Source organism: Apium graveolens, chromosome 7 (genome assembly GCF_009905375.1).
Source record: "Apium graveolens cultivar Ventura chromosome 7, ASM990537v1, whole genome shotgun sequence".
In the NCBI taxonomy this organism is placed as follows: domain Eukaryota; kingdom Viridiplantae; phylum Streptophyta; class Magnoliopsida; order Apiales; family Apiaceae; genus Apium; species Apium graveolens.
Genome location: NC_133653.1, coordinates 258,625,727 through 258,651,001, shown reverse-complemented (window position 1 = coordinate 258,651,001; position 25,275 = coordinate 258,625,727). Strand labels below are relative to the sequence as shown.

The following is a 25,275-nucleotide window of genomic DNA, read 5'->3' as shown; positions in this document are numbered from 1 at the left end:
TTTAAAGAAACCATGTTTCGATCTTTTAAAATTTATCTTTAGAGATTAATTTATTTTCATAAACTTGCCGTTTGTACAAAATAATGGTTTCATTAGGCCGTAATTTTAGATTACAAACACAAACTACAAATTTTTATAGGTGAAACTGTCACCTAACGGTCCAACACCGCACGATACCCATACCCACATTTTCATTTTCAGTCGCAAGTCGCAACTCCTTAGAGTATTGGCTATACAATCATATAAGTTTGATGGTACTACACTACAATTTGTAAAATATTGCACATTGTACAAATATACTGTTCTGCACTTTTTTATACAGTCCTCTTTTTAACATCACAGGGAATGTATGTGCTTAATTCTCTGGATTGCTTGTTTTACCTTGCTTGATGGTTCTTCATACAAGATGGCAGGGTTATCCAGTTCTGACGCCAAGCTCGGTTCATCAAGAAATGCGCGGAATGAGTCTGCAACAGAATTCGAAAGAGAATCAAGGTTGTATCCTCCTTCCAAGAAGAATATGCAGCGACCTTCACAAAGATCTTTTGCTAGTTGCTTGATATTTGAAGCCAGCATGTAGTATGTAGCTGTTGTAAATTGCAAACTTGCTAACGGATCCAAAACATGGCCATCATATCTGAGAAAGGACCGAAGAAAAATTAGCAAACTAGCGTTATAGCATGAGACGGATAAATGCATTGCATCATAACTTAAATCTGTGAGCAATTGGAAAATAAATTGATTGAATAGTGAATCACCCTGCTGAAACAAGTATAATATCTGGCTTAAATCTCTGTGCACATGGTACTATCACTTCGTCAAACACAGTTCGCATGGCGATATCACCTGATCCTCCTGGTAATGGTAGATTAAGTGTTGCTCCTTCACCACTCAGTTCACCCACTTGATCAATTTTACCAGTTCCAGGATAGCTCCCATCCTACATCAATTAAGAGGCCAGCGACAATTTATTTATACATCTGTACAGAGCAAGCGGCTAAGCTGCTACTGTTTAGTTAACAGCGAAGAGACTTCTCTCACCAGATGCTCTAGAGATGTTACTAATTTTTTGCAGCTTAAAAGATAACCTACTAAATTTAAATACATAATGCATCACTTTAACAATTTCTGAAACTTACAACCATATCTACAAAAATAAATGTTTATAAAATAAAACCTATAATGACATATGCAGTTGACCCTATGATTATGCAAAAAAACTGCTTTTTGAGCACAAACCTAGAACAAGGATACACTTTGAAGGGATGATAGATATTCTAAAATCTTCCAATTTAACTAAAGAACACATCAAAACAGTCATAGACAAAAGGAATGAGTCTGAGATGATCTAAGCCAAAATGCACCATGACCTTCTAGTCACCAACATCACACCTACAATACTAACTGTAGCAACAAGGATCCTAGAGATCCTCCTTAACTCACATTTTGAAAATCCTACATATCCGGACATGGAAGATGAACAAAATTGCAAGTAGAATGTAGTCAAAACGTATTGTGTTTTGTACTCTAGGAATTTATACTCACTCCTGAGTGGGAAGAAAACAATTACTTAGAGCCACCAGAACATTTCATCATTATTTCACTCTTGAAGTTGTAAGAAACAATTATAATGTGAACAATTGAACTCTTACTTGGTGAGTTGAAAGAAAGAAAACATCTGGGTCATCATAAAAGGCGTCATTGGTTCCATTGCCATGGTGAACATCGAAATCTATGATGAAAACTCGCTTCAATCCATGAATTCGCTGAGCATAGCGAGCTGCAACAGCAATATTTCCGAAAACACAAAAACCCATGGGTCCTTTTGGAACAGCATGATGTCCTGGAGGTCGTATTAGAGCAAAACCAGCGGGAGGATCCTTTCCAGTTCTTGACGCAGCCACCTATGATGTCGTGAACATATTACATCACTAGCAGTGTATTTAAACACAAGCAGAACAATTACCAAAAAAACACAAGCAGAACCATCCTTTTGTTATCAAAGATTTTCACAGCATTATATTCAGTAAAATTTTCAAAAGGTTATCCTACAAATTGTACAACATAAATTATATTAATTAACTAGAACAAGACTTTCACTTAGCAATTTTTTTTAAAACTTCGCAAAATATAAACTAGAATAAGACTTTCGTGCAGGCATGGGGAAAAAGTCAACAATTATCAATAGACAAATATTCTAGATTGAGACATTACCACTGAATCAACCAATGAAATGCCAGCACCGGCTGCAACTAGAGAATCCTGATATGTCTGCACCAACAACAGAAGGGCTTGAATGGGTTGCACACTGAAGCAAAAACATAAAATTGGGTGTAAAGAAAATCAAAAGCAGCTATAGCTGGGAAAAATTGGTTAGTCAAGTTGAGTGAGAATTTTGACTAATACACATCTATTTAGTACAGATTTTTGTACCGGTCCGTATGGACCTGTCATGTTGCAACCGGACGCTTACACTCTAGCAGTTTTATCAAAAAAGAATTTGAGGCCTCCGGAACCTTTTGTTAATAGCAGAACCTTAAACGGACTAGTTTTTATATTATCCATTATCAATTGTATTTTATGTTGAGTAAAGAATCCTCATTTATTCTTAACTGCAACCACACATGCATATTATCAATATGCCATATATGTGAGCATATGCCTGGTCAGACAATCATTAAACTGAAGTAAGAAGTTTTAAAGAAGATGGCATAATTAAAAAAGGTGAATCTCTTACCGTGGGTGTTGCATAAGTTGGTCCAGAGCCCTCAATGAAAATGAGACCCTGTTCTGAGGCCCGATCCATAGCCTAAGAAAAGATAAAGAGAAAGATTCAATTTGCAATAGAACAATAAGGACTTTTAACATTTACATGTTACCAGATAATGTTTTGGACTTCATATATTTCTGCAGATTTATGCTTTTGGAGTAATGTGTTAACAACAAGATCATACATTCGTTTGGAGTAGCATGACATATTTTACTGATCGAATTGGTCTTAACACATACATATTGTCCTCTTTTTTCAGGAGAGGACAGATCCTACAATAGAAAAACTTTCCCAACACAAATATGTCCAAAGCCAATCCAACATTCCAACCTCATCAAAATCCTGTAGTTCAGTACATATGTAATCCGTTCAATCTAATATATGCGATCAATTTTTAGTTCAAAAGTCAATAAGACGTCTCCGAATTCAAAATCAAAGTCTTTCTTACTTTTTTTCTTTCTCTATGTATGGCAATTATGATTGTAGTTTAGGGTTCACTATTCAGATACCATAAAGTAGATTTTTTCTTTTCTTCTTTCTCCTTCCTTCTCTTTATTTATCGTTACTCCCATACATTAATTTGAGGGTGCCAGCAGGAAAGTTGACCATACTACAGTTTCTCTCTCAAATCTCAACTATCACATCCACCACCCCTCTCTCCAAGTAAAATATTCTCAAAAAACAACAAAATGGCAAACCAGCAAATATACATACGTAAAAAAGACTAGTAAGAAATTCGAGCTGAACTGGAAATCAGTGGTGTAGTTAAAGAATTACAGAAAGAAATATGTGAAGTTATTTGGTAAATTTTGCAACTGCATATCTGCAAAGTGCAAACAATCCTCTTCCACATATTCCACTTCACAAATCAATTAAAATAAAATGCACTTCTAGAAAGAAAGACTTTATAGTAAAGCAGTACAACAGATATAACAGATCTTATGATAATAATTAGGTAAATAATATCATATTTTCCAGAAAGTGTTTCCCGAACATAATAAAGAAATTCAATAACGCGGCGATAGAAAACTGCAATGACAACCGGATGTTACCTTCTCAAGGCCAGAAACATAAGCTTTGGCATGGACACTTGCAATATCATCTACTGTTGCAGGTCTGAAGTTCTGCAGTTCAAAAATCTCTGAGCCACGAAACTGAGGAATGTAAAATCAAATGATAATTAGTCCAGAAGAATTCGAAGTAGGCTGTATCTGATTTAGGAACCTGCACAGAAACATTTAACTTGTGTGTAATTTTCCCTCTACAACAAAATAAAAACAAGAAGATAATGCTAAATTGTTCAACGAGAAGCGTGAGCAAACTTGGTCATTAGGTAAGCAGGTTTCATTATCAGACTGCCCCGTATTGTACTTACAGAGAGCGAATAATGATGTGTTTCTTTACCTTTGGAGTGAGCTTCATGTTGTCAAGAGCACTCACAATTGAAGGAACTCTAAGATGGCATTCTGGATGCGAATCCTGTAAGCACAAACATTGAAAACTTGAAACATCTTCTTAACATATTTTATTCTTAAAAAGAATTATCTCAAGTCAAAGCCTGAAAAAGAATTCAGATATATAGAAAGAAATTTATTAAGATACTGCTAACACTCCATAAGCCATATGCTCTTTTCATTCAACTGAATGTAAACACCCTGGGTTGCGTTCATTTGAATAGAATGCTATTTAGGCTATTTGTGGACATATATGCTACATTCGCGACATGCCATTGTTCGTCAAAATTCCTTTAATTCCCCTTTTATGAGTTTGATCCCCGTCAAAGTCAAAAGTAGAACACTGTAGTTAAATATTAGTACAAACTACAAAGCTTAGATAAAAATTCAACAATAGAGTTTCACTAACATATATTTCCTATTTTTGTGGGATAATGGAGGTACAATGTAACCGGCCCTAAATTACTTATCCAGAAGATTTAAGGGTAAGAAATAATTAAGGTAGATAATCACCAATTCCCAAGCAATTATAAGATATATTACCTATATATGAGATTAGCATTAACTGAATTTACCTTGTTATGGCCCATGGCAGGAGCAACACAGTAAATAATTTTACCATCAAAAACTTGTGTGCTAGAAGGAACAAATGGTTGTACATCCTCTCCATATGAACAAGAAATGGAAACTAAATTGCGTTTCAATATACAATTCTTTGATGAACTACGTTGCTTCAGCAAACATCCGATGCCCACATTCAAACAAAACAGATGGTATTTCTTCCATCTGCATACACGAGGCTGTGCCTGAAATAACAAACTACCTAACAAATTGAAGCAATGTGTTATGCAAGTCTCCAAATGTGCCTTGCTTGACAATAGATTTTAACAACAATACATAGTTGATACTAATTACTAAGCATACATATGACTACATATAAACATAGGGGGAGAGGGACTGTAGATTTTGCAAAACAATAGCATACTTCAGAATATATAAGTTAGATAAATACATTGATAGCAATTCTATCAAGGTTTCACCTCACCACCATCATTAATAATAAACAGGGGAAAAAAAATAATAGCTCAATTTAAACAAGAAAAAGCCATAACTATAGTATGAGAAAACCCAGAATTAAATGAATCCAAGATATTAAGTAAAACAAAGTTGAGCGCAATATAACACCAGAGAGAGAGAGAGAGATAGAGCGGAAGAGAGAGAGAGGGAGAGAGAGAGAGAGGGAGAGAGGGAGGGAGAGAGAGAGAGAGAGGGAGAGAGGGAGGGAGAGAGAGAGAGAGAGGGAGAGGGAGAGAGAGAGAGAGAGAGAGAGAGGGAGGGGGGAGGGAGAGAGAGAGAGAGAGAGAGAGAGAGAGAGAGAGAGAGAGAGAGAGAGATTTACTGGTAAAAGATAGGCAAGAAAATGACAGAAGCTCCATATATAGTTTTGCAGTACTCCACTGGGTGGTTTCCCTCTGGGCATCAGCCAATCCTTGTAGTTTGTAGAGTGGAAACACATCAAAAAATTAAAAAACTCTAAATAAAAAACAAAAAAAACTCTAGTCTTTAACCAACACAAAAAAATATAAAAATAAATAAAAATGAGTATCAAACTTTACTTTTAGTAGGATTTGTGATTTCACAAAGGTCGTTAAACATTGTAGGCTTGAACACTTGATGTAATGAAATGCATCATTACTACACTACTCTCTTCACACACTGCATTAAAACCCAAAACCTTAACTTAGGACAACAACTCCACTCCCACCTCATCAAAACATCTCTAACATCTGACATTTTCTACATTAACCGTCTCATTGATATTTATTGTAAATGTAATTCATTACATTCTGCTCTAAAGGCCTTCGATGAACTCTCAACAAAGAACACACACTCGTGGAACACAATCATTTCCGGGTTTTCGAGAATTGGGTGTTTCGACAAAGCTTATTACCTGTTTGATCAAATGCCTGGACGAAATGTTGTTAGTTATAATTTGTTGATGTCTGGTTTAACGCAACGTGGGTTTTACGCAAAATCGATAGATGTGTTTAGGAGGATGCAGAGTGAGTGTGGGCTTGGGTTTATGGATGAGTTTTCGTTAGTTAATGTAGCACATACTTGTGCTTGTTTAGGGGAGTTGAAGTTGTTGAAACTTGTTCATGGAGCCGGGATTGTGATTGGTTTGGAGTTCGGTGTCGTGGTTTGTAATGCGTTGGTTGATGCTTATGGGAAATGTGATGATCCGGATGATGCGTATCTGGTTTTTAGTGGAATAGGTGAGAAGGATATTGTGTCTTGGACTTCGATGGTTGTTGGTTATGCTCGTGCGTCTAGACTAGATGATGCGTGTTTGGTTTTTGATCAAATGCCTGTTAAGAATACAGTTTCCTGGACTGCTCTTATTGCTGGTTTTGCACAAAACGGGCAAGGTAGTGAGGCTTTAGGTCTTTTTGAGAAAATGATGGAAGAGGGCATCATTCCTAGTGCTTACACGTATGTTAGTGTTCTAAATGCTTGTGCTGATTTAACACTCATTGACAGAGGGAAACAAGTCCATGGGTACATTACTAGACGTAATAATTCAAGTAATATAAATAATCTGTTTTTATCAAATTCTTTGATTGACATGTATTGTAAGTGCGGAGATATGGCATCAGCAATTAGATTATTTGAAAGCAGCAAAGGTAAAGATATTATAACTTGGAATGCAATAATAACAGGATTTGCTCAAAACGGGCATGGACACGAATCAGTTTCTGTTTTCAAGAGAATGCTAAAAGCAAAGGTGATGCCAAACCATGTCACTTTTCTTGGGGTTTTATCAGCTTGTAGTCATGGGGGTCTACTAGGTGAAGCACTCACAATATTCTGCTCAATGGAAAGAGACTTTGGTGTAATACCAAGGTCGGATCACTGTGCAGCCTTGATTGATGTACTTGGTCGGAAAAATAGACTGAAAGAAGCATTGCAGTTGATTTTGACAGCATCTAAGGGATCTGATCATGTTGGAATATGGGGTGCACTATTGGCTGCTTGTCAGGTACATGGGAACTTGGGTCTTGCGGAGAAGGCGGCAAAAGCTTTGTTTGAGCTGGAACCGATGAATTCTGGTAGATATGTAATGCTATCTAACATATATGCTGCAGCTGGTAAATGGGATGATGCTAATCAGGTGAGGGAGCTCATGACTCAGAGGGGCTTATGGAAAAATGCTGCTTTAAGTTGGATCGACATAAGAAATATAAGACATGAGTTTGTTGCTAAAGACAAATGCCACAATCAAATTGAACAAATATATAAAATGCTTGATATACTGGTAAACCATATGACAGACTTTGTGTATCCAATTTACGTGGATTTAAGTTTGATTGAATAAGACAGATGTCCATCTTCCCGACCACGGTGCAACCACGGTCTACTCAAAATTGTTCTTGACAAAGTGCCGAGGACAGTCATTCCGGTCAATGCGATAGAGGTAACTATCTAAAGAAAACATTAAGATGTAATTAGTTGGAACTTAGCAAACTAAACGAATAGAGGAAGACAAAGAGTGAGATGGAGAAATAAATTTCTACATGGAGAAAGCTCTTCCGTTTAAGATTAGTCTGACGATATACCGGTAGAATGTCTAGGATACATAATATAACACCCTGTTTTTAACAAAAAGGTACAATCTTAACTGCAGTGTACTGCTTTATTGCTTTACATATCACACCAATTGCCTTCTTATCTTCTTTCTTGCATTCATGAACTCTAAACATATTCTTGGTATCTAATTAACCTGGTTGAAGCCTTGAAAATATCTTAGGTTGGATTATATGTTACAGAAACATGTGTTATGTATCCATGCCACAAATTTCATTTCCTTGTCTTATCTTCTATTAATTCTTTGGCAGATTTACCCTTATCGTATCCCTTCCCAGCTACATTCGAAGTAGCACCAGAACAATCTACAGTTATACTGTTACAGATTATCAGGTTTTCTCTTTGATTTATAATTTCTACTTTGGATTCATGGTTTTCTTATTTTTTAATTTTTTCCGGTTTTTCTATTAGTACTCGGTTGGACCAGTTGTGGTGTTTGATTTGGCAAGTGTCCATAAGATAGAATGGTTTTCTAAATGCTTAGAAATGAAAATTGGGCTTTTGTCCTCTCCTTTAATATCTCTTGTCTGAATTATATAACCATTAACTGATAAAGAAAAATCTTTCATGTAATTACTATTTTTGTTTTAATACATTGCTTATGTGTGTTTACGACTTGGCCATTTAGTTAGTTAGAAAAAATATCTTTAGTTAATTTCTTGCGGGTCCTATGTTTATATTTTGTTTAAATTACATGTGAAGCTATAATATGAATATGAAAAATAAGATCAGGAAAATTTTGTATTGTTGAACAATTTTAAAATTGGGAGAAAACAGGCCTGTATCACTCTATGTAGAACTAGAATATGAGCACTATTATGTTTATCTACATTGTTGAGCCAAATATGAATAGTTTGACATCGGTTAAAGTATTTTTGTTATTGTGGCTTATTCTTTGGGTTGTTCAATCTGCAAACAAATTTTAAAGGTTTGGCATATGAAAAAGGTTGAATTGTTTTTACCACTTGTGATCTGGATCAATGTACTGCTGAATTTTGTTGCAACTTAAGCTTCACACCTAGCTGCCTATCTATGTTAACATGTCCATTTGTCACTTGCACTCCTTGCCATTTGGAAGCTGTAAAAGTATATGTTCTATTCTTTTCTAATAGTTTGTATTTCATCACTTCTAATTATTATTATGAAATTTAATTAATCCCTTTGCTCAGTTACATTTCAGGCATTTGACCGATTATGACATCCACTCTTAGCTTTCGACTTGGGGTTTGATATTGACAGATTTAAGCAATTATCGTTCTATGTAGGTAAGACACTACTCTATTTCATGTCTTCACAGTTGCATATAGTTTATTTGTTGACAACAAGAGTCTCATTTGACTTTTGAAAATGAGATGACATTCTGAACTTCAAGATTGATGTGAAATCGATTGGTTTTACTGTTTGATTATCGAATTACTATAATAATATATTTTGGACTGATTTAACTTTTTAAATTTTAATATTGATGCCCTTTTATCCAGCTTTTTCAAGTCTGGTTTGAAACTATCAAACCCCAAGTTATCTCATTTGATTCTAATTGTGATTAAAAGTTAGTAAAGGTTCGAATGCAATAATATTTTTAACGACCTTATGTAATTTTATTTTGTATATATTGGATAGTTATTAAAGATGGCTGGTCATTTCCACAGTAAAAATAACTATGTGTTTTGTCATGTGTAGGAGTAAGGTTCGATCGAAACAATTCAGATAAGTTAGAAGTAGACTGAGGTTCAAATCAAGCTTGATTGTAAAATAAGAACAAATAAGAACGGAGTATCAACCTTGAGAGTATATATCCTATATTCACTTAAGTGCTACTACAAATATAATTTTCATATAATTTCATGAATCTATCTAATTTTACGATCAGGGTACTATTGATTGACGTTGAATTTTTAAAATGGAAACCCATCCATGAAAACATGATCCCCTTTGAATGGCCGATTTCTTTTTTGTACATGACATGGAAACATATTTCAGAATTTGCCTTCTATGTCAAATATTTAATATCATTATTAAACGAAATTAAAAAACAAATAAAGTTGAGCAAAGTACAAGCCTATAACATATATGTATTTTGAGGCAAATACTCATATCAAATCTCCTATTGAACTCAGAGAAATGAGATCAAAACTTTTTTTTCTATTTTAATACAAACCACCTGGTCAAATTATTATACATCTATAATTAATGTACGGCCACCATCCATACATCATGCTTGTCATCGCAATAGCTGCCATGCGCTACGCCACAATTATCTTCAGCCTCAACCTAGGTCTTATCTCCATTCCGTTGCATATACAAATTTGTCGCGCGCGTGTGTGTGTATATATATACATAATGCATATTTATATTAGAGTTGGTTTGAATATAAAAAATTGATGATTTGCATTCGAAACCTTTGGTCATTTGCATTTAAAATTGGTGACTTATGGATCCATTTGGTAATTATGTAAGCGGTGGTGTTGGTCCATATTTTGGTGATTGTGGTTTGAATTTGATGATTACGGGGAAATATAGAATACTTATAGGCATGTGATATTTTCACTAAATCACTAATTCAGCTAAACAAGCCGTCAGTTCCTTCGCTTCTCGTTAGAGCAAAATTCTATGTATATATTTTGAAAGTTTTGAAGTTAATTTAATAAAAATTACATTTACACTTATACATGTTTTGCTTTTACATTTTGTTACATATTTTATGTATATGATAATATAAATATCTGAAAATTAACATATATTTATGTTTTTTATTCAAAAATGTTAAATTATGAAGTACCAATAGTACAGTAATAGTTAAAATCATAGTTAATTTATTTTAACTTTTGTTGGAATAAAATTGAAATAGATGAATTAGTATGTAATAAATACATTAGATTAGTTGCTGTGTTTGGTACTTTATTTTGTTGCAATGAAGTGACTTTTTAAACTTTCGTATAGTTGTCGTTACTGTAAAAGTAATTAAATTTACATAATTTCCCCATGTTTATAAACCATTGTGCGTACATATTAATCTAACATACATGTAATAAAAAGGATTTATAAATTCAATTCGATTAAAAAAACATTACATTTTAAACCATGAAAGTAAATGGAAATTTTATTATTCTCAAACTTTTTTATTTTTTTCTTTTTCTCACTCGCTGTTATTCCCGTCTCTTTTGTCATTCCCAGATTGTGAATCAACAGACCGCTCATCATATTCACCTTCACCATATAACCCTTCAAAATCCGGGTCAAAGTCCGGATCCCTGATTATGCTCAAATCCTTCTTCAAAAGCTCGTAATGAAATTTAATGGATTCCATGGTTTTCCAAGGCATCTCATGAGCAACTTGTTGGAAGAATTCAGGGGGTGGAGGTTCATTAAAATCATACAAGATAGTTTCAAACTTCTTGACTTCTTCAAAGGTCCAACCATCTTCAGTGTAAGGCTCATTTCCATCATCCAAGGAAAAGTTTGTAGGCTTGGGTTGTGCCATTTCAAATAGTTATTGAAAGGTGATCTAAATTTATATAGGTGTTTAATATATTGTGAAATGTTTTCGATGGTGTTTCTCATAAGTGTCATGCCCTATTTATAGTTGATGAAATATAAGCTAAATGAATAAATGGAATGCTGAATGCAAAAAGTCTAACTTTACGGCAGATAAAAATATTTAACATATATCTCGAATAATAATTAGGCTTATCTGTAGGATTGACTATGATTGTACAGATGCGAAAATCTATCTCTAAGTTTACGTTTAAGTCTTCTATGTAATAAATACATTCGACTTTTTAAATAATACCTATAAAAACATATATGAAATGATATCTATACTATTATAGGCATAACACCCTCTATTTGGTAGTTGGTCGGTTGTTCGGTACAATAAATAACAACCGTCAGTTCTAAAGACAGATAGATGCGAACCGTTGAATGTAATAATAAATAATATTATATTAATATTTAAACTGCTCTCATAGGTTTAAGATTCAAATCCTGTCAAGAGCGTGTTATATTTAAACTTTTATATTCTTTATTTTTAACAATTTTCACATGTTCAAGGTTCGAAACCTGTGAACAACATATTATATATTATATTATTTATTTTCAGTCAAGACTCAAATTATCATAAAACATATATTATTATAACTTATTATGTTCTTTAATTTATATTTCAACTATTGAAAATATATATTAATATATTAATAATTTTAAGCTAAAATATATTATTAAAAATTATTCGAGTGTTAAAAGCAATCCGTGCATCGCACGGGTTATAGACTAGTATTGATATAGTGTGCAAAATAGTATGGATAATATTAATTTTTGTGTTAGGGATACGTAAATTCAACAGAATTTATTTTGTTGCATTGAAGTGACTTTTCAAACTTTCGTATAGTTGTCGTTACTGTAAAAGTAATTAAATTTACATAATTTCCCCATGTTTATAAACCATTGTGCGCACATAATAATCTAACATACATGTGATAAAAGGGATTTATTAATTCAATTCGATTAAAAAAACATTACATTTTAAACTATGAAAGTAAATGGAAATTTTATTATTCTCAAACCAAGTAAAATAAACTTGCTTCTATTTTTTTTCTTTTTCTCACTCGCTGCTATTCCCGTCTCTTTTGTCATTCCCAGATTGTGAATCAACAGACTGCTCATCATCTTCACCTTCACCATATAACCCTTCAAAATCCGGGTCAAAGTCCGGATCCCTGATTATGCTCAAATCCTTCTTCAAAAGCTCATAATGAAATTTAATGGATTCCATGGTTTTCCAAGGCATCTCATGAGCAACTTGTTGGAAGAATTCAGGGGGTGGAGGTTCATTAAAATCATACAAGATAGTTTCAAACTTCTTGACTTCTTCAAAGGTCCAGCCATCTTCAGTGTAAGGCTCATTTCCATCATCCAAGAAAGAGTTCTTAGGCTTGGGTTGTGCCATTTCAAATAGTTATTGGAAGGTGATCTAAATTTATATATGTGTTTAATATATTGTGAAATGTTTTCGATGGTGTTTCTCATAAGTGTCATGCCCTATTTATAGTGATGAAATATAAGCTAAATGAATAAATGGAATGCTGAATGCAAAAAGTCTAACTTTACGGCAGATAAAAATATTTAACGTATATCTCGAATAATAATTAGGCTTATCTGTAGGATTGACTATGATTGTACAGATGCGGAAATCTATCTCTAAGTTTACGTTAAAGTCTTCTATGTAATAAATACATGCGACTTTTTAAATAATACCTATAAAAACATATATGAAATGATATCTATACTATACTATTGTAGGCATAACGCCCTTTATTTGGTAGTTGGTCGGTTGTTCGGTACAGTTATTTGATACAATAAATAACAACCGTTAGTTCTAAAGACAGATAGATGGGAACCGTTGAATGTAATGTTAAAATAATATTATATTAATATTTAAACTGCTCTCATACGTTTAGGATTCAAATCATGTCAACAGCGTATTATATTTAAACTTTTATATTCTTTATTTTTAACAATTTCTACATGTTTAAGGTTCGAGTCCCGTGAACAACATATTATATATTATATTATTTATTTTCAGTCAAGACTCAAATTATCATAAAACATATATTATTATAACTTATTATGTTCTTTAATTTATTTTTCAACTATTGAAAAAATATATCAATATATTAATAATTTTAAGCTAAAATATATTATTAAAAATTATTCGAGTGTTAAAAGCAATCTGTGCATCGCACGGATTATAAACTAGTATTGATATAGTGTGCGAAATAGGTTTGCCTTATTCAATTATGGATAATATTAATTTTTGTGTTAGGGATATGTAAGTTTGCAAAGTTTGGAATTCACAAATATTTATCTTCATCCACACACTAATATGCATTAAAGTTTCCATTATCTAACATATGTTTCATGTTGAAATTTATAAAATCAGTGTGAATTTAAAAAATATTCTAAAATAGTATTAGTGTTGTAGTTTAATATTATCATCCAAATTTCTAAGGGCACAATTTTTTCTTTTAGCTAATTAATTACACATGCATATGGCAGAAGTCTAACTCATAAGCTCCTGCAAGGGGGGACAAGAGCTCAACCGCTGCACCAAACTCTTTGTTGGGCTAATTAAAACTTTAACCCTAGTCACCTGTTAGCTTGAATTGTCAGGTGTCACTCAATATACCGATTCTCTATAATTTAACCACTCCAATGTGGTCTTTCTATTATCTTAAATTATAATAATCAAGGTTTTATCCTCCAAATTTGTTGATTTTCTTTCCATTAGCTATATCAATTCCACCTCATCTCCCGTATTTTTCTTTCATTCCTGCTGCTCACTTTTCCTTTTTCCCACTATCTCATTTTCTGATTCTTGGTTCATGCTCTTTTTCTTCCACCTGACACGAAGAATCATTCTTGTGGTGCTGAGCCAAATATGGAAAGTTTCACATCAGTTCAATATTTTTATTATTGAGGCTTGTTCTTTGGGTTGTTCAATCAATCTGCAAACAAATTTTAAAGGTTTGGCATCTGAATATAGTTGAATTTTGTTTACCACTTGTGATCTGGATGAATCTACTGTTGAATTTTGTTGCAACTTAAGCTTCACAACTAACTGCCTATCTATGTTAACATGCCCATTAGTCACTTGTATTGAATGTGCACTCCTTGTCGTATGAAAGCTGTAACTATATATGCTCTATTCTTTACTGATAGTTTGTATTTCATCACTTATAATTATTATTATAAAATTAAATTAATCCCTTTGCTCAGTTGAATTTCAGGCATTCGACATATTATGATATCTACACTTAGCTTTCCACTTGTGGTTTGATATTGAACGATTGTAACAATGACCGTTCGTTGTAGGTAAAGGCACTACTCTATTTTATGTCTTCATAGTTGCATACTTTATTTGTTCACACCAAGAGTCTCATTTGACTTTTGAAAGTGAGATAACATTCTAACTTCAAGATTGCTGTGAAATCAATTGGTTCTACCATTCAACTATAGAACTGCTTTAATAATATATTTTGGACTGATTTAACTTTTTATCTAGCACCTTCAAACTTGTATAAATCTATCAAATCCCAAGTTATTTCATTAGGGTCGAGTTAAGCCCCTCTTCAACAAATATCATTAAAAATTATTCAAGTTTCGAATGGAATAATTTTTTTAACGAACTCATGTTTTATTTTGCATTCTTTCAGTTAAGCTCCTTTCCATCATTCAAGGAAGTATTCTTGGGGTTTTGGTTGTGCCATTTTCGATGGTTATTGAATGGTGAGCTAGAATTCTATATGTGTTTAATGCTTTAATTTATTGTGAAATGTTTTTATATTGTTTCTCATAAGTTTCATGGCCTATTTATAGCTAATGAAATATCATATAAATAAATAAATAAATGTATAACGGAACCCATTAAGTCTATCTTTGCGGAAAATACAAATGATATCTTATTTTCTGTGTGCACAATTAATGCAAATATTCCATTTATATCTCGAAAAATAATTAGACTTATTTGTAGGATTGACTATGACTTTGCATATGGAGATAATCTATCTATAAGTTTACGGTGATATAAGAATTCATATAATACCCGTGACTTTTTAAATAAAATCTTTAAATACATATATGAAGTAGGTAAATAACAGGTTTGCCTTATTTATTTGTGGATAACATCAGTTTTTGTGTCATCGATACGTAAGTCTACAAATTTTGAAATTTTGAAATTTTAATTTTATCCTTACACAAATAAGAAATAAACCTTATATCTTCTAACAGATGTTATTGCTAATATTGTGGTTATCTAATGAAGCTTGTTACGTATTTGATCTGCTTAACAAATATTTTAAAAATAGTATAGGTATGTTGACATATTATTATCATCCAATTTTTTAAGGGCACGTCTTTCTATGGCTGAACTACATATTGATGCAATCAGTTTTTATGTGATATTTAAGATGACTCTGTACATGGAAACCCGTCATAGTAAATAAAGATCAGTGTGCTATTGACTGACTTTGAATAGTTAAAGTGGAAACCGTCTATGAAATGGATGAAGTATTGAAATATCATTTACATGATCACTTTTGAATGGGAGAAGCATCCGTTTTTGGACATGACAGGCAAACATGGTTTCGACATTTTCCTTTTATGTCAAATATTTAACATCATCAATAGACACAAGTAACAAACTAAATAGTGGGGAAGAAAGAAGCTGCCAACTATAGTGGAGTACTGGATTTTGGTAGAGGACAGTGGAAATCTCATAGCTTATTTAAGTTTTACCTAAATCCTACCAACCATATCTACATTTTAGATACTTTCGAGTTCTAGACAGGTGGTAGACGAGATTTACCTCATTGCGTCTAAAATTGCTGCAATAGGGCATAGCATATCAAGTCAATGTGTCCTGTGTGAGTGTTGATCCGGATGTTTATCTTTAGCTTTTTACATTTGTTTGTGTGGTAACCTCAAGTCAGTTGCAACTCTTGGACCACTCGTTGATGCACTAGTCAGATGCAGCCTGTTCTGACTTCTGACCTTCTCTATTAAGGTTTCAGAAGTTTTAAACATTTTAAAGATTTCAAAAAGGTCAGCGAAAAAGCTGTAACATGTTTAAATGTCATGAAAAAAGTCAGCCAAAAAGCTTTAACATGTTTAAAAGGCTTGGATGAAGTAATTTTCCTTGAGACCTCTATTCTTTCATTTTAGTTGCCTAATATTTATTGTGAACATAACAGTGGTTCAACCTACTATATAGACCTTTTGTTTGTGTAGGTCATGTGTGCCAACTGTGAAGCTCATCTTCCAGATACAACTGGATATCAAGTTCTCAGATTTCATCTATGAGATATGATGACTTCGGGCAGATGTGATGAAAGTACAGCTCCTTGTATGTTTTTTAGTTCAGATGATTAATGTGTCATTGCTTAGCGGATGCCTTGCTCTGCCGAAGCATGTGCATATGTGAATGTTTAAAAATTGTAAATGATCATTTCCAGTAAAGTAAACAGTATGCTTGGCCCACACTTGTAGGCTCTTTAAGAGATTATTGTGTTTTTCATGTTGACAGAATAAAATCGATTTGTCAAGGGGAAGAGGTGAATGTAGGAGTCTTCTTAGGAAACTAGTTAAATCTAGTTTTTATCATTGAACTGTTAAAACTAGTTTTTGGTTTTCGTGGGAAGATTTAAATAAATAACCATGTATTGTAACTATACTTTTTAATCATATTGTTTCACCTTTATTGTTCATTTCTAATCTATGTGTTGAACTTTATTTGATTTGGGAAGATAATCATTTCATGTTAAGTGATAACAATGATTGGTTTAGCAAATCAACAATATACCTCCGTTCTTAGATTTTACAAAAACCAACTATTATTAAAAAAAATTATTATGGTCCACATAAAGTTCAGGATTTGGTTTCTGCTCACCCGAATTTGTTAAAATAAATAGGCATTTGTAAGATATGTAAGTCTAATTATTAAAAAAACATTAATTAATTAATTTATGAAAAAGTCTCTAACATCTCAACTTTATTAAAAATAATTAACACTCAAAAAACATATTAAAAATAATTAACACTCACAAAAATATGAAGTAATCATGTTCCACTACCATGCAAAGTATTAACAAAATGTACATAAAGTTCAAATTATTTGGCCGTCCAAATTATCTTTGAGGAATTGTATTAACTATTAAGTTTTTGTTCATACTATTATCAAGTAACGAATAATATTTGTCATTGACAAAATTACTAAAAATAAATAAATTGTTGTTATTTTATATAATTTTAGAAGACTTTTTGGCAAAACTTAGTTACATGTTTTATGCATGTAAACTGGAGCAAACACTTGGGGCAAAAGTGAAAAGGTCAAACAAATAGTATCACAGAATGAATGGAGAATAGTTAATTAGTGTTTCAGAAGTATCACAAAACCAACTTGTTAATAGCCTACAAAAGCTCTGGAAAGGAAAAATGGATGATCCATATGTTATGTCATACATAATGTAGAAATCATTATAAAGTAGAAATGAAATAATCATTGGTGGTTAGAGCAAGGCCTACTTAGTTTCAAAAAAGTGTAGAAAGATACAGGAGTTGGTATTTTTATTTTTCCTTGAGCATAATTTACACATGCCATCTTGTCCCACAATCTAATAAAGGCACTGACTTCAGATTTTCAAACCTTCATATTACTCATCTTTGAATAACAGCAATGCAGGAAAAAACTACATTCTTCATCAATGCTCCTACTCAGTATATAAAACATCAGTAGTAGCACCCTCAACCTACTTCAACTTTTTTTAGAAAAATCTTTACTATTTCTGAAACCATGATTGATCTTCAACAGGGAACTAATAGATTCAACCTTTCACCGTCCGGTCAAGTGTGCCAGGTTAGCAGCAAAGAAACCAGGAAATGTGAGGGTGATGCTGATTTACAAAGCTCTCCAATAGAGTTTCAAACAGAGAAAGGGGACTATAGTGCTTATTCACCTCCTCTCTGGGCTTGCAATAGCAACGCGAATTCAAATTTGCTGCCAGACAATCACAATTATAGTTCTCCTTCCCCAACATCACGCTTGCAGGCGATTCAAGATGGTAGAAAGGAGCTAATGGAAATGGTTAAGGGCATGCCCGAATCTTCTTATGAACTTTCCCTACAGGATATAGTAGATGATGGAAAAAAAAGAAAGGAGGTAAAACAAGACAACAAGAAGAAAGCTGAACAAAATAACAACAAAAATGGTTTAAAGAAGCATTCGAGGAGTCAAAGCATGAATGATGAGGTTTTCCTGTTAAAGATGTTTATCCCATCTTGCCTAAGTTGTAAGAAGAAAACAACGTTAGAAAACCACTCAAAGGTTTCTAATATGCCTTCATTTGCTAGATATGTGAAACCGGTGGATAAGGAACGGTGGAGTATAAGCTGTCTTGTTTCAAGGAAAAACAGAAGTAACTCTAGTGGTAGCAGCAGTAGCGGCCGCAGTGGAAGCAATGGCTGCAATAGTATCGGCAGAAGCAGGTATAATGTCATTAGACTCTGTTCAAAAAACTTAACGGATGATCATGAGCATTATTTGAATCACTTAAATTCAATGAAATGCAGATGGTTTCAGATAAACTTTAGGTAAAATCAAAATATGATGATAATTTTACTATTTCTTGCATCGAAATCTCCATTCATAAGAAGGAATTCTCTTCTATTTATTGCATAAAAATTTCAGTTCTAGCGACAATATATACTGTAGCATCTTCATACACAACAGTTGATATATCTATTTCATTAGTAGACTAAATTCATTTTGATACTCTCAGAGAAGGCCTTCAAAACGAAAGGAACGGAAAACTCTTTACAGAGACAAATGAAAAAAGTGCATACAGTAGATGTCGACTTATAATGCTACTAAAAGAAATGAAATTTACATTACTTATGCATATACAACTGCTTACCTGACTAATCGGCCTGGTTATCTGTCAAGCAGGAGTGTTGATGGCAATTACACGCCAGTTTGCTTGACATCTGACAGCCTAGACAAATCAAGAGGACGCAGAGGATGCTTATTCTGAGTATAAACAGTAAATATGTAATTATTCAAACTCTTCCGAATTTTGTAATGTGTATGTTATATAGTGCTACCCGGTTTCTTCTAAATCATGTCTCACGTTCCTCTTTTGATCATTGATTATAGAGATTTTTTCCAAATTAGTGAATATATGACAAATGTTTCCATTAGTAATCATAAAGAATATTATGTTGATGATTTTCAACAAGCGCCAAGAGTTATTAGTAATGCAGTCAGCACACTGTAACATACCGGAGAAGGATGAGAAACACAACTCTATTACTTGGTATTTTCTGTATATCAACCTGTCTTTCAGAATACTATTCTACAACTAATCAGATGCAGTTATGAAAATCACAATGTTGTGATTTTCATTACTGCATCTCCTGCCTTCTAACAAGTGTAAGAGGTCAAGCCATCCGAACTTCGAATTGCCATCATTGATAATTCCTCAAGTTGTGAAACTTTTTAAGAGCAACAAGTCAAATAAAGAAAAGTCAATAAATAAGGTTCTTGATTGAGCATCTCAGTAGTTTGTTTGAAAGAGTGAGTGGCTTGTTCAACATGAATATTACATAAGGCTTAATAACTCACCATACCTCGTCCTCTTCTGGGGCTGGCCTTCAAATAGGATTCAAGACTGCTCGCTGCTCCGTCTCATCATCCCATAAGATAACCAACTCAGGACAAGAAATATCCAAAATCACACATCTAACACGTCCCAAGTTGAGTTTGTTAGTCAAACAACAGGATCAGCCCCTACTAGTTCAAAAAATATGCCTATAAACTAGTACAAACTACATAAATTACCAGTAAACTATCCCTCCTCCATTATCCGGGCTTGGGACCGGCAATGGCACTGTATAAAATATGACATAGGCGGAGTTCCCCCTCCCCCCACCCCCCAACCAACCAATGTAACTTGACTTCTACTACACGATATTTAATGAATAATGCTGATCCAAATCCTCTGCATCCATGGTTTCTTCAACTTAGACTTACATCCTTCCACTTGCAACACAGCTATCATCATCTACAAACTCCATTAATTTAAAATCACAACCAAACACCTAACTCTTTATATATTTAATATCCTTGAACATTAACAATGTTTATATTGTCATCTTGTTCCTCAACTATGTAAAAAGAACATAACTTTCCAAAGTACCGCTAGCATAGCAATGACTTTCAGAGGCAACGTTGCTTCTTCCCATTTGGACATTCCTCACAGTCTTCCTCACCACACCTCATCCTCTTCCCAGGCTGGCTTTAGATTATGCTATACGACTGCTAGTTGAATTCATCAAGTCCATCAAGTCAGGAGAAAAAGAATCCAAAACCACATCTAACTCTTCCCAGAAGTCATCACCCTGATTGTCCACATTTATTGCTTGAATTTGAGGAACATATGATGCTTCAATCATCACTAATTCTTGACCGTCATAAACACCGGTACTATCATCATCTATAACTATGTTATTGTGAATACTAGCCCATCCAAACCTTTGTCGGATTCATCATTCCTTTCCCAAATTGCAACCGATATCTCTTGTATCGAAATCTCGTGAATAACCTGCGTTATTACACAGATACGGCTAATTCCTAGGAAACTCCAACTCCATCACTTGTACCGTCAGTTATAGCAGTTTAATTTTGGTCATCAGAAATATCCATTCCAAATTCTTGATATAATTCGTCCATCCAACCATTCTTGTCCCAATTTGCGGACTTCCTCTCTCGATATTCCGAAATTATGTTCATAATACGTGCATCCCCTTGGGTGCAAAAATATCTTGCCCATAGTACGGAGGTTTTTTCCAAAACCCTGCTTCTTTAATAATCTTACAGATCACATAGTGTGGGGAGTATTAGCTATGAATATATCTGAAATAGAGATTACAAGAATGAAATTACCGAAAATGTTCGAGTCACGTGAAAACCACGCTCTCCTTAAAACAGATAAGCCCCTTCCTCGTGGTGCTTGAAGATGTTGTGGCTTCTCTCCCGGGATACAATGAACAAAGGCGACCTTAAGCACAAAAAGATCCACCTTCTATGAACTGAATGAACACAACTTTCTGTGGCGCCCTCCAAACCCGGGTCAAAAGTTTGGGGTCCACAACACATACACAATATATAACCCTGTAAAAGAAATATTATTTATAATGACCCTGCTTCACAAAACCACGGATCGCAACAGGTCAAAGTATGAAAACAAGCCAAAACCTTAACTTTTATTACAACGTACCAAATTTCCCTTTAATTTAACTTACAACTGATAATAAAAGTATTCTTACAATTTGACTATCTCTCTACCGCATGAAGCTTCTGCTAGCTTGATCCAACTCAACTGGAACCTTAGCCCGCACTTTGGACTGAGGAACTTCACTATCATCATATCATTTTCAACTGTAACATATATAAAAAGATTCGCAAGAGTGAGCTAACTAGCTCAGCAAGTCATGATAACGATAACTGAGGTTAAACAATGATCAAATGAGATGATTCAAAGGAATCAAGTTTCTTTTTAACTAATCATTAGAATTGGATATTCATTTTAAGATTTAAAAACCAAGGTTAGGCTGCTGATCAGTCACGCACTAACCCCGAGCAAGCACACAGTACTGCTTTAATTACTGGATCCAAGGCACACATTGGCCTAACTTGACCATTGGTATGGTCTGACCACGAATCTGGTCCACATATATAAAAACTATCCAATCCTAAAGCAGTTCAATATGATAACAATATGATTCAATAAAACAAGATCATAATCAATGATGGTTAAACATTTGCATAAAAACGTAAGGAAACTCATGGATATCTCAAGGGTATATCAGGGTATGTATAAGAAACGGTTTTCAGTTTGTACAAGGGTCAGGTATTAGACCAGCAATGATTTTTCCAGATATGGTTCTTTGATGTTATAAAGAATGATTGGAGTATAAAAGTTTTTGTGTTTTCAAACCATTCTCTTCCAGTGTTTGGTGTTTGGTAGTTATACCTTTGGGGAGTAGTATTATATTTGTATGGTTTGGTGTCTGAGGATCAACAAAGGACGGATTACAAAGAATAAGGCTTATGGCTCAAGATCAAGAAAATCAGGGTTCAAGGTTAAATGGTTTAAAGCTCTTGCAATATAAAACATGAGTTATTTTGAATAATAACGACATGTTATAAAACAGTTCAAAAACATTGGTAATATATATCTTGAAGAAAAGTTCAGAAATACTTGCCTTACAGGATTTACAACTATTACTGATCAATTCTGAGCCGACTCTGTCGCTCAGGCTTTAACGTCCAACTACTAGATCCCATTGGATTCAACTTCGACACTCAGGTCTTTCTGTTGAAACTCTACTGAACTCGTCGACTGACCACTAGGTTATCTTTAGTCCATCGTCCACTTTCAGGTCCCCGACTATAACCTACAGGGTCGAAATACCCTACGTTAGACGTCTAGGTATGCTTGACATATCCTCAATACTAATTCTTACCCAACGGTATTCAAACCCGACTCGTAATTATTCATATTAGAATAACACAGACAACAATTAGGGTTCACATTCTCGAAATCGATCCCGTGTTCGTTTTTTTTAGAAAATACGTATACTCGTCATTTTACGAAATTAGGGTTACTGTGTTTTGGACAAAACATACAACACAACTTACAATCCGGTTCTGTATAAAACATACGTATAGGTATTTACTTATACTCGCTCGTCGTCCTGATAATCCTCGGATACACTTCCGTATTTCCGTAGTTCGATTTCCCGGAAATCAGACAGCGTCTTCTTTGTTTATCGGACTACCCGTCGAAATAATTCGACATCACAACAACCAATCAATCAGACAGTTAATTCAATAACCACCGTTTATAATCCAAACTACTTAACAACAATCTCCGTCAAATTTCATAAATCCCAATCACAATCTCTACATACCCAATAAATGTTTATCCTTTTTGAAAACAACGTTACGAATTAAATTAAGAATTTAAAATTTTAGGACTCAGAATAAACATCACAGTCCACCGCCGGCTCACTGAGGCTCATCGCCGACGGCGATAAGATACGCGGGTACCCGGAAATTTTGAATTTCCAACACAAATTTTATCGATTAATAATATTTATTTTTGCAAATATCGAATAGTCTATTTCACGAAAATCTGTCAATTATATCTGTAAAATAATGAAATTTTAATCCCGCGATAATCAAGTCAAACACAGCAACACCATGACAATACAGCCGGCAAAATAAATCAGATAACAGATCGCGGCAAGATAGCAGCCACGCGCCACCACTTCGTCGGAAAACCGAGAAGGGCGGAGACCAAGCAGCATACAGTGAAGCAAAACAGGAATCGCACACAGGTAACAAAACCACCAACGCAGAAGTTATGCGCCTACGCGCCGCGATCAGGCCACCACACCACTCGGAGTTTCCGAGAGGCAGTAACCAACAAAAGAAAAAGGGACTGCAACTTATGCATACATATGTATGTACATATACGCAATCAGCAATCTAGAACCCGAGATATACTAGTGAATCAACAAAAACCCAGCCAAGAAAGAAAGAATAATCCAACACTTACCGGAAGAAAAGAAAAGAACCGGCAGCAAATTGGATAGGAAAGGAAAAGGAACACGGGGGTTCTGTGTGTGTTTGTTTATTATTTTCTTTATTTTGTATTACTCTTAGCTGTTGCCACGTCTCAAAAGCAGTAGCTTAGCAACCTGAATGAGCTACACGTGTATGCATGGCTTCTTTTTAAATCCTGGTTCGTTTTTCTCTCGACTTATCGAACCAAGTTACTCGTAAAATAAAATCCGAAAATTATTAAAATAGTCTTAAAAATTTCTAAAAATCCCGAAGTTAATAAAATAAAATTTTTATAATTTTTAAAGCATTTTTGAAATACCACTCGTATCCGCATTTCATAATTAACAAACCGAGATGTACTTAAAACAAATTCAGAAAATCACGAAAATAGTCTTAAGATGTTAGAAATATCCCGAAGTTTATAAAAACGTAATTTTCAGAATTTTAGAATAATTTTCGAAGTACACTTTATACCCGCTTTTTAACAATTAAACGAAACAACGCGCGGGTGAAATTAATCCCGAAAATTTCTAAAATAATTTTAAAATTCTCAAAATATTCCAAACTTAAATAAATGTGACTTTCATGATTTTTGAAGAATTCGGGAATTAAATACAGATTTTTTTTCAAATAAACGCAATCAGAAAATCATACAGGACTAAATAATTGATGAAATATTGATTTCTAAATTTTATAAAATCCCAAAAATAATTATTGTAATTATAGAACCATAAAAATAATTTTAAAGACATTCCCAATATTTATGCAATTAAATTTGCACTAAATCCACTTTTGAAATTGAACATAATTCTATACAATTCCTTATTTAATCACGCGGACAACCCGATACATCATAAATCACACACAGATAATAATCAAACAACACATGACGGTCAAAACCAATACACATATTTGATTTAATAATTTCCATAATAATCACATATTTAAATAATTCAAAAATACACGAGTCGTTATACTTTCTATCTCACAAACATAGAAACTCGAGCTCTAAGAGTAATATGATAGATATATAAAAATGATTGAGAGATATTTTATCTTTATTAAAACCAAGAAGATCAAGTCCCCCCCTCAACAAGAATAAGATTATGTAACTTATAAATAAAATCAAATTGTAACTTATGACATAATGAGCTAAAATACTGAATAATTAATATTGTGTCATTATTAAGGAGTTACAAATTCATTTTTATAAGTTACAAAATCAA

General features: G+C 33.7%; 3 protein-coding genes and 1 long non-coding RNA gene across 13 annotated transcripts; 2 read left to right on the top strand and 2 right to left on the bottom strand.

The window, feature by feature from the left end:
- Positions 1-173: 173 nt before the first annotated feature.
- LOC141671272 (histone deacetylase 14, chloroplastic) lies at positions 174-5,740 on the bottom strand. The gene is made up of 9 exons (XM_074477458.1): positions 5,624-5,740; positions 4,800-5,047; positions 4,175-4,249; positions 3,823-3,924; positions 2,738-2,809; positions 2,215-2,271; positions 1,653-1,904; positions 759-940; positions 174-637 (listed from the first exon to the last, which is right to left on the bottom strand). Exons 1-9 carry the CDS (start codon positions 5,658-5,660, stop codon positions 337-339), a joined length of 1,326 nt encoding a protein of 441 aa, XP_074333559.1. The 5' UTR covers positions 5,661-5,740; the 3' UTR covers positions 174-336.
- Positions 5,676-16,924, top strand: LOC141671271 (pentatricopeptide repeat-containing protein At2g13600-like). Of its 9 annotated transcripts, XM_074477451.1 has the most exons (9): positions 5,676-7,699; positions 8,121-8,202; positions 9,039-9,134; positions 11,044-11,369; positions 12,508-12,833; positions 13,924-14,391; positions 14,644-14,739; positions 15,081-15,153; positions 16,654-16,924. In XM_074477451.1, exon 1 carries the CDS (start codon positions 5,909-5,911, stop codon positions 7,598-7,600), a length of 1,692 nt encoding a protein of 563 aa, XP_074333552.1. In that variant the 5' UTR covers positions 5,676-5,908; the 3' UTR covers positions 7,601-7,699; positions 8,121-8,202; positions 9,039-9,134; positions 11,044-11,369; positions 12,508-12,833; positions 13,924-14,391; positions 14,644-14,739; positions 15,081-15,153; positions 16,654-16,924. The 9 variants fall into 9 exon arrangements, with proteins under 9 accessions (XP_074333552.1, XP_074333555.1, XP_074333554.1 ...); XM_074477454.1 differs by lacking the exon at positions 13,924-14,391 and having other exon boundaries at positions 9,050-9,134; XM_074477453.1 differs by lacking the exon at positions 13,924-14,391 and having other exon boundaries at positions 11,044-11,296.
- A 1,290-nt stretch (positions 16,925-18,214) lies between these two features.
- On the top strand, positions 18,215-19,749 carry LOC141670607 (uncharacterized). The gene is made up of 2 exons (XM_074476541.1): positions 18,215-18,906; positions 19,367-19,749. Exons 1-2 carry the CDS (start codon positions 18,215-18,217, stop codon positions 19,449-19,451), a joined length of 777 nt encoding a protein of 258 aa, XP_074332642.1. The 3' UTR covers positions 19,452-19,749.
- On the bottom strand, positions 18,746-24,115 carry LOC141670608 (uncharacterized). Of its 2 annotated transcripts, none has more exons than XR_012554653.1 (5): positions 24,042-24,115; positions 22,689-22,875; positions 20,042-21,856; positions 19,335-19,412; positions 18,746-18,882 (listed from the first exon to the last, which is right to left on the bottom strand). It is a non-coding gene; the product is annotated as an uncharacterized LOC141670608 (long non-coding RNA). The 2 variants fall into 2 exon arrangements; XR_012554654.1 differs by having other exon boundaries at positions 20,047-21,856.
- Positions 24,116-25,275: the final 1,160 nt, after the last annotated feature.

Coding starts and splice junctions, on each gene's coding strand:
- LOC141671272 (XM_074477458.1), bottom strand. CDS start 5,660: ATGGAGCTTCTGTCATTTTCTTGCCTATCTTTTACCA. Junction 3,925..4,174: donor ACATGAAGCTCACTCCAAAG/GTAAAGAAACAC, acceptor TACATTCCTCAG/TTTCGTGGCTCAGAGATTTT. Junction 2,810..3,822: donor ATGTTTCTGGCCTTGAGAAG/GTAACATCCGGT, acceptor ATCTTTTCTTAG/GCTATGGATCGGGCCTCAGA.
- LOC141671271 (XM_074477456.1), top strand. CDS start 5,909: ATGCATCATTACTACACTACTCTCTTCACACACTGCATTAAAACCCAA.
- LOC141670607 (XM_074476541.1), top strand. CDS start 18,215: ATGATTGATCTTCAACAGGGAACTAATAGATTCAACCTTTCACCGTCC. Junction 18,907..19,366: donor AATAGTATCGGCAGAAGCAG/GTATAATGTCAT, acceptor TCTGTCAAGCAG/GAGTGTTGATGGCAATTACA.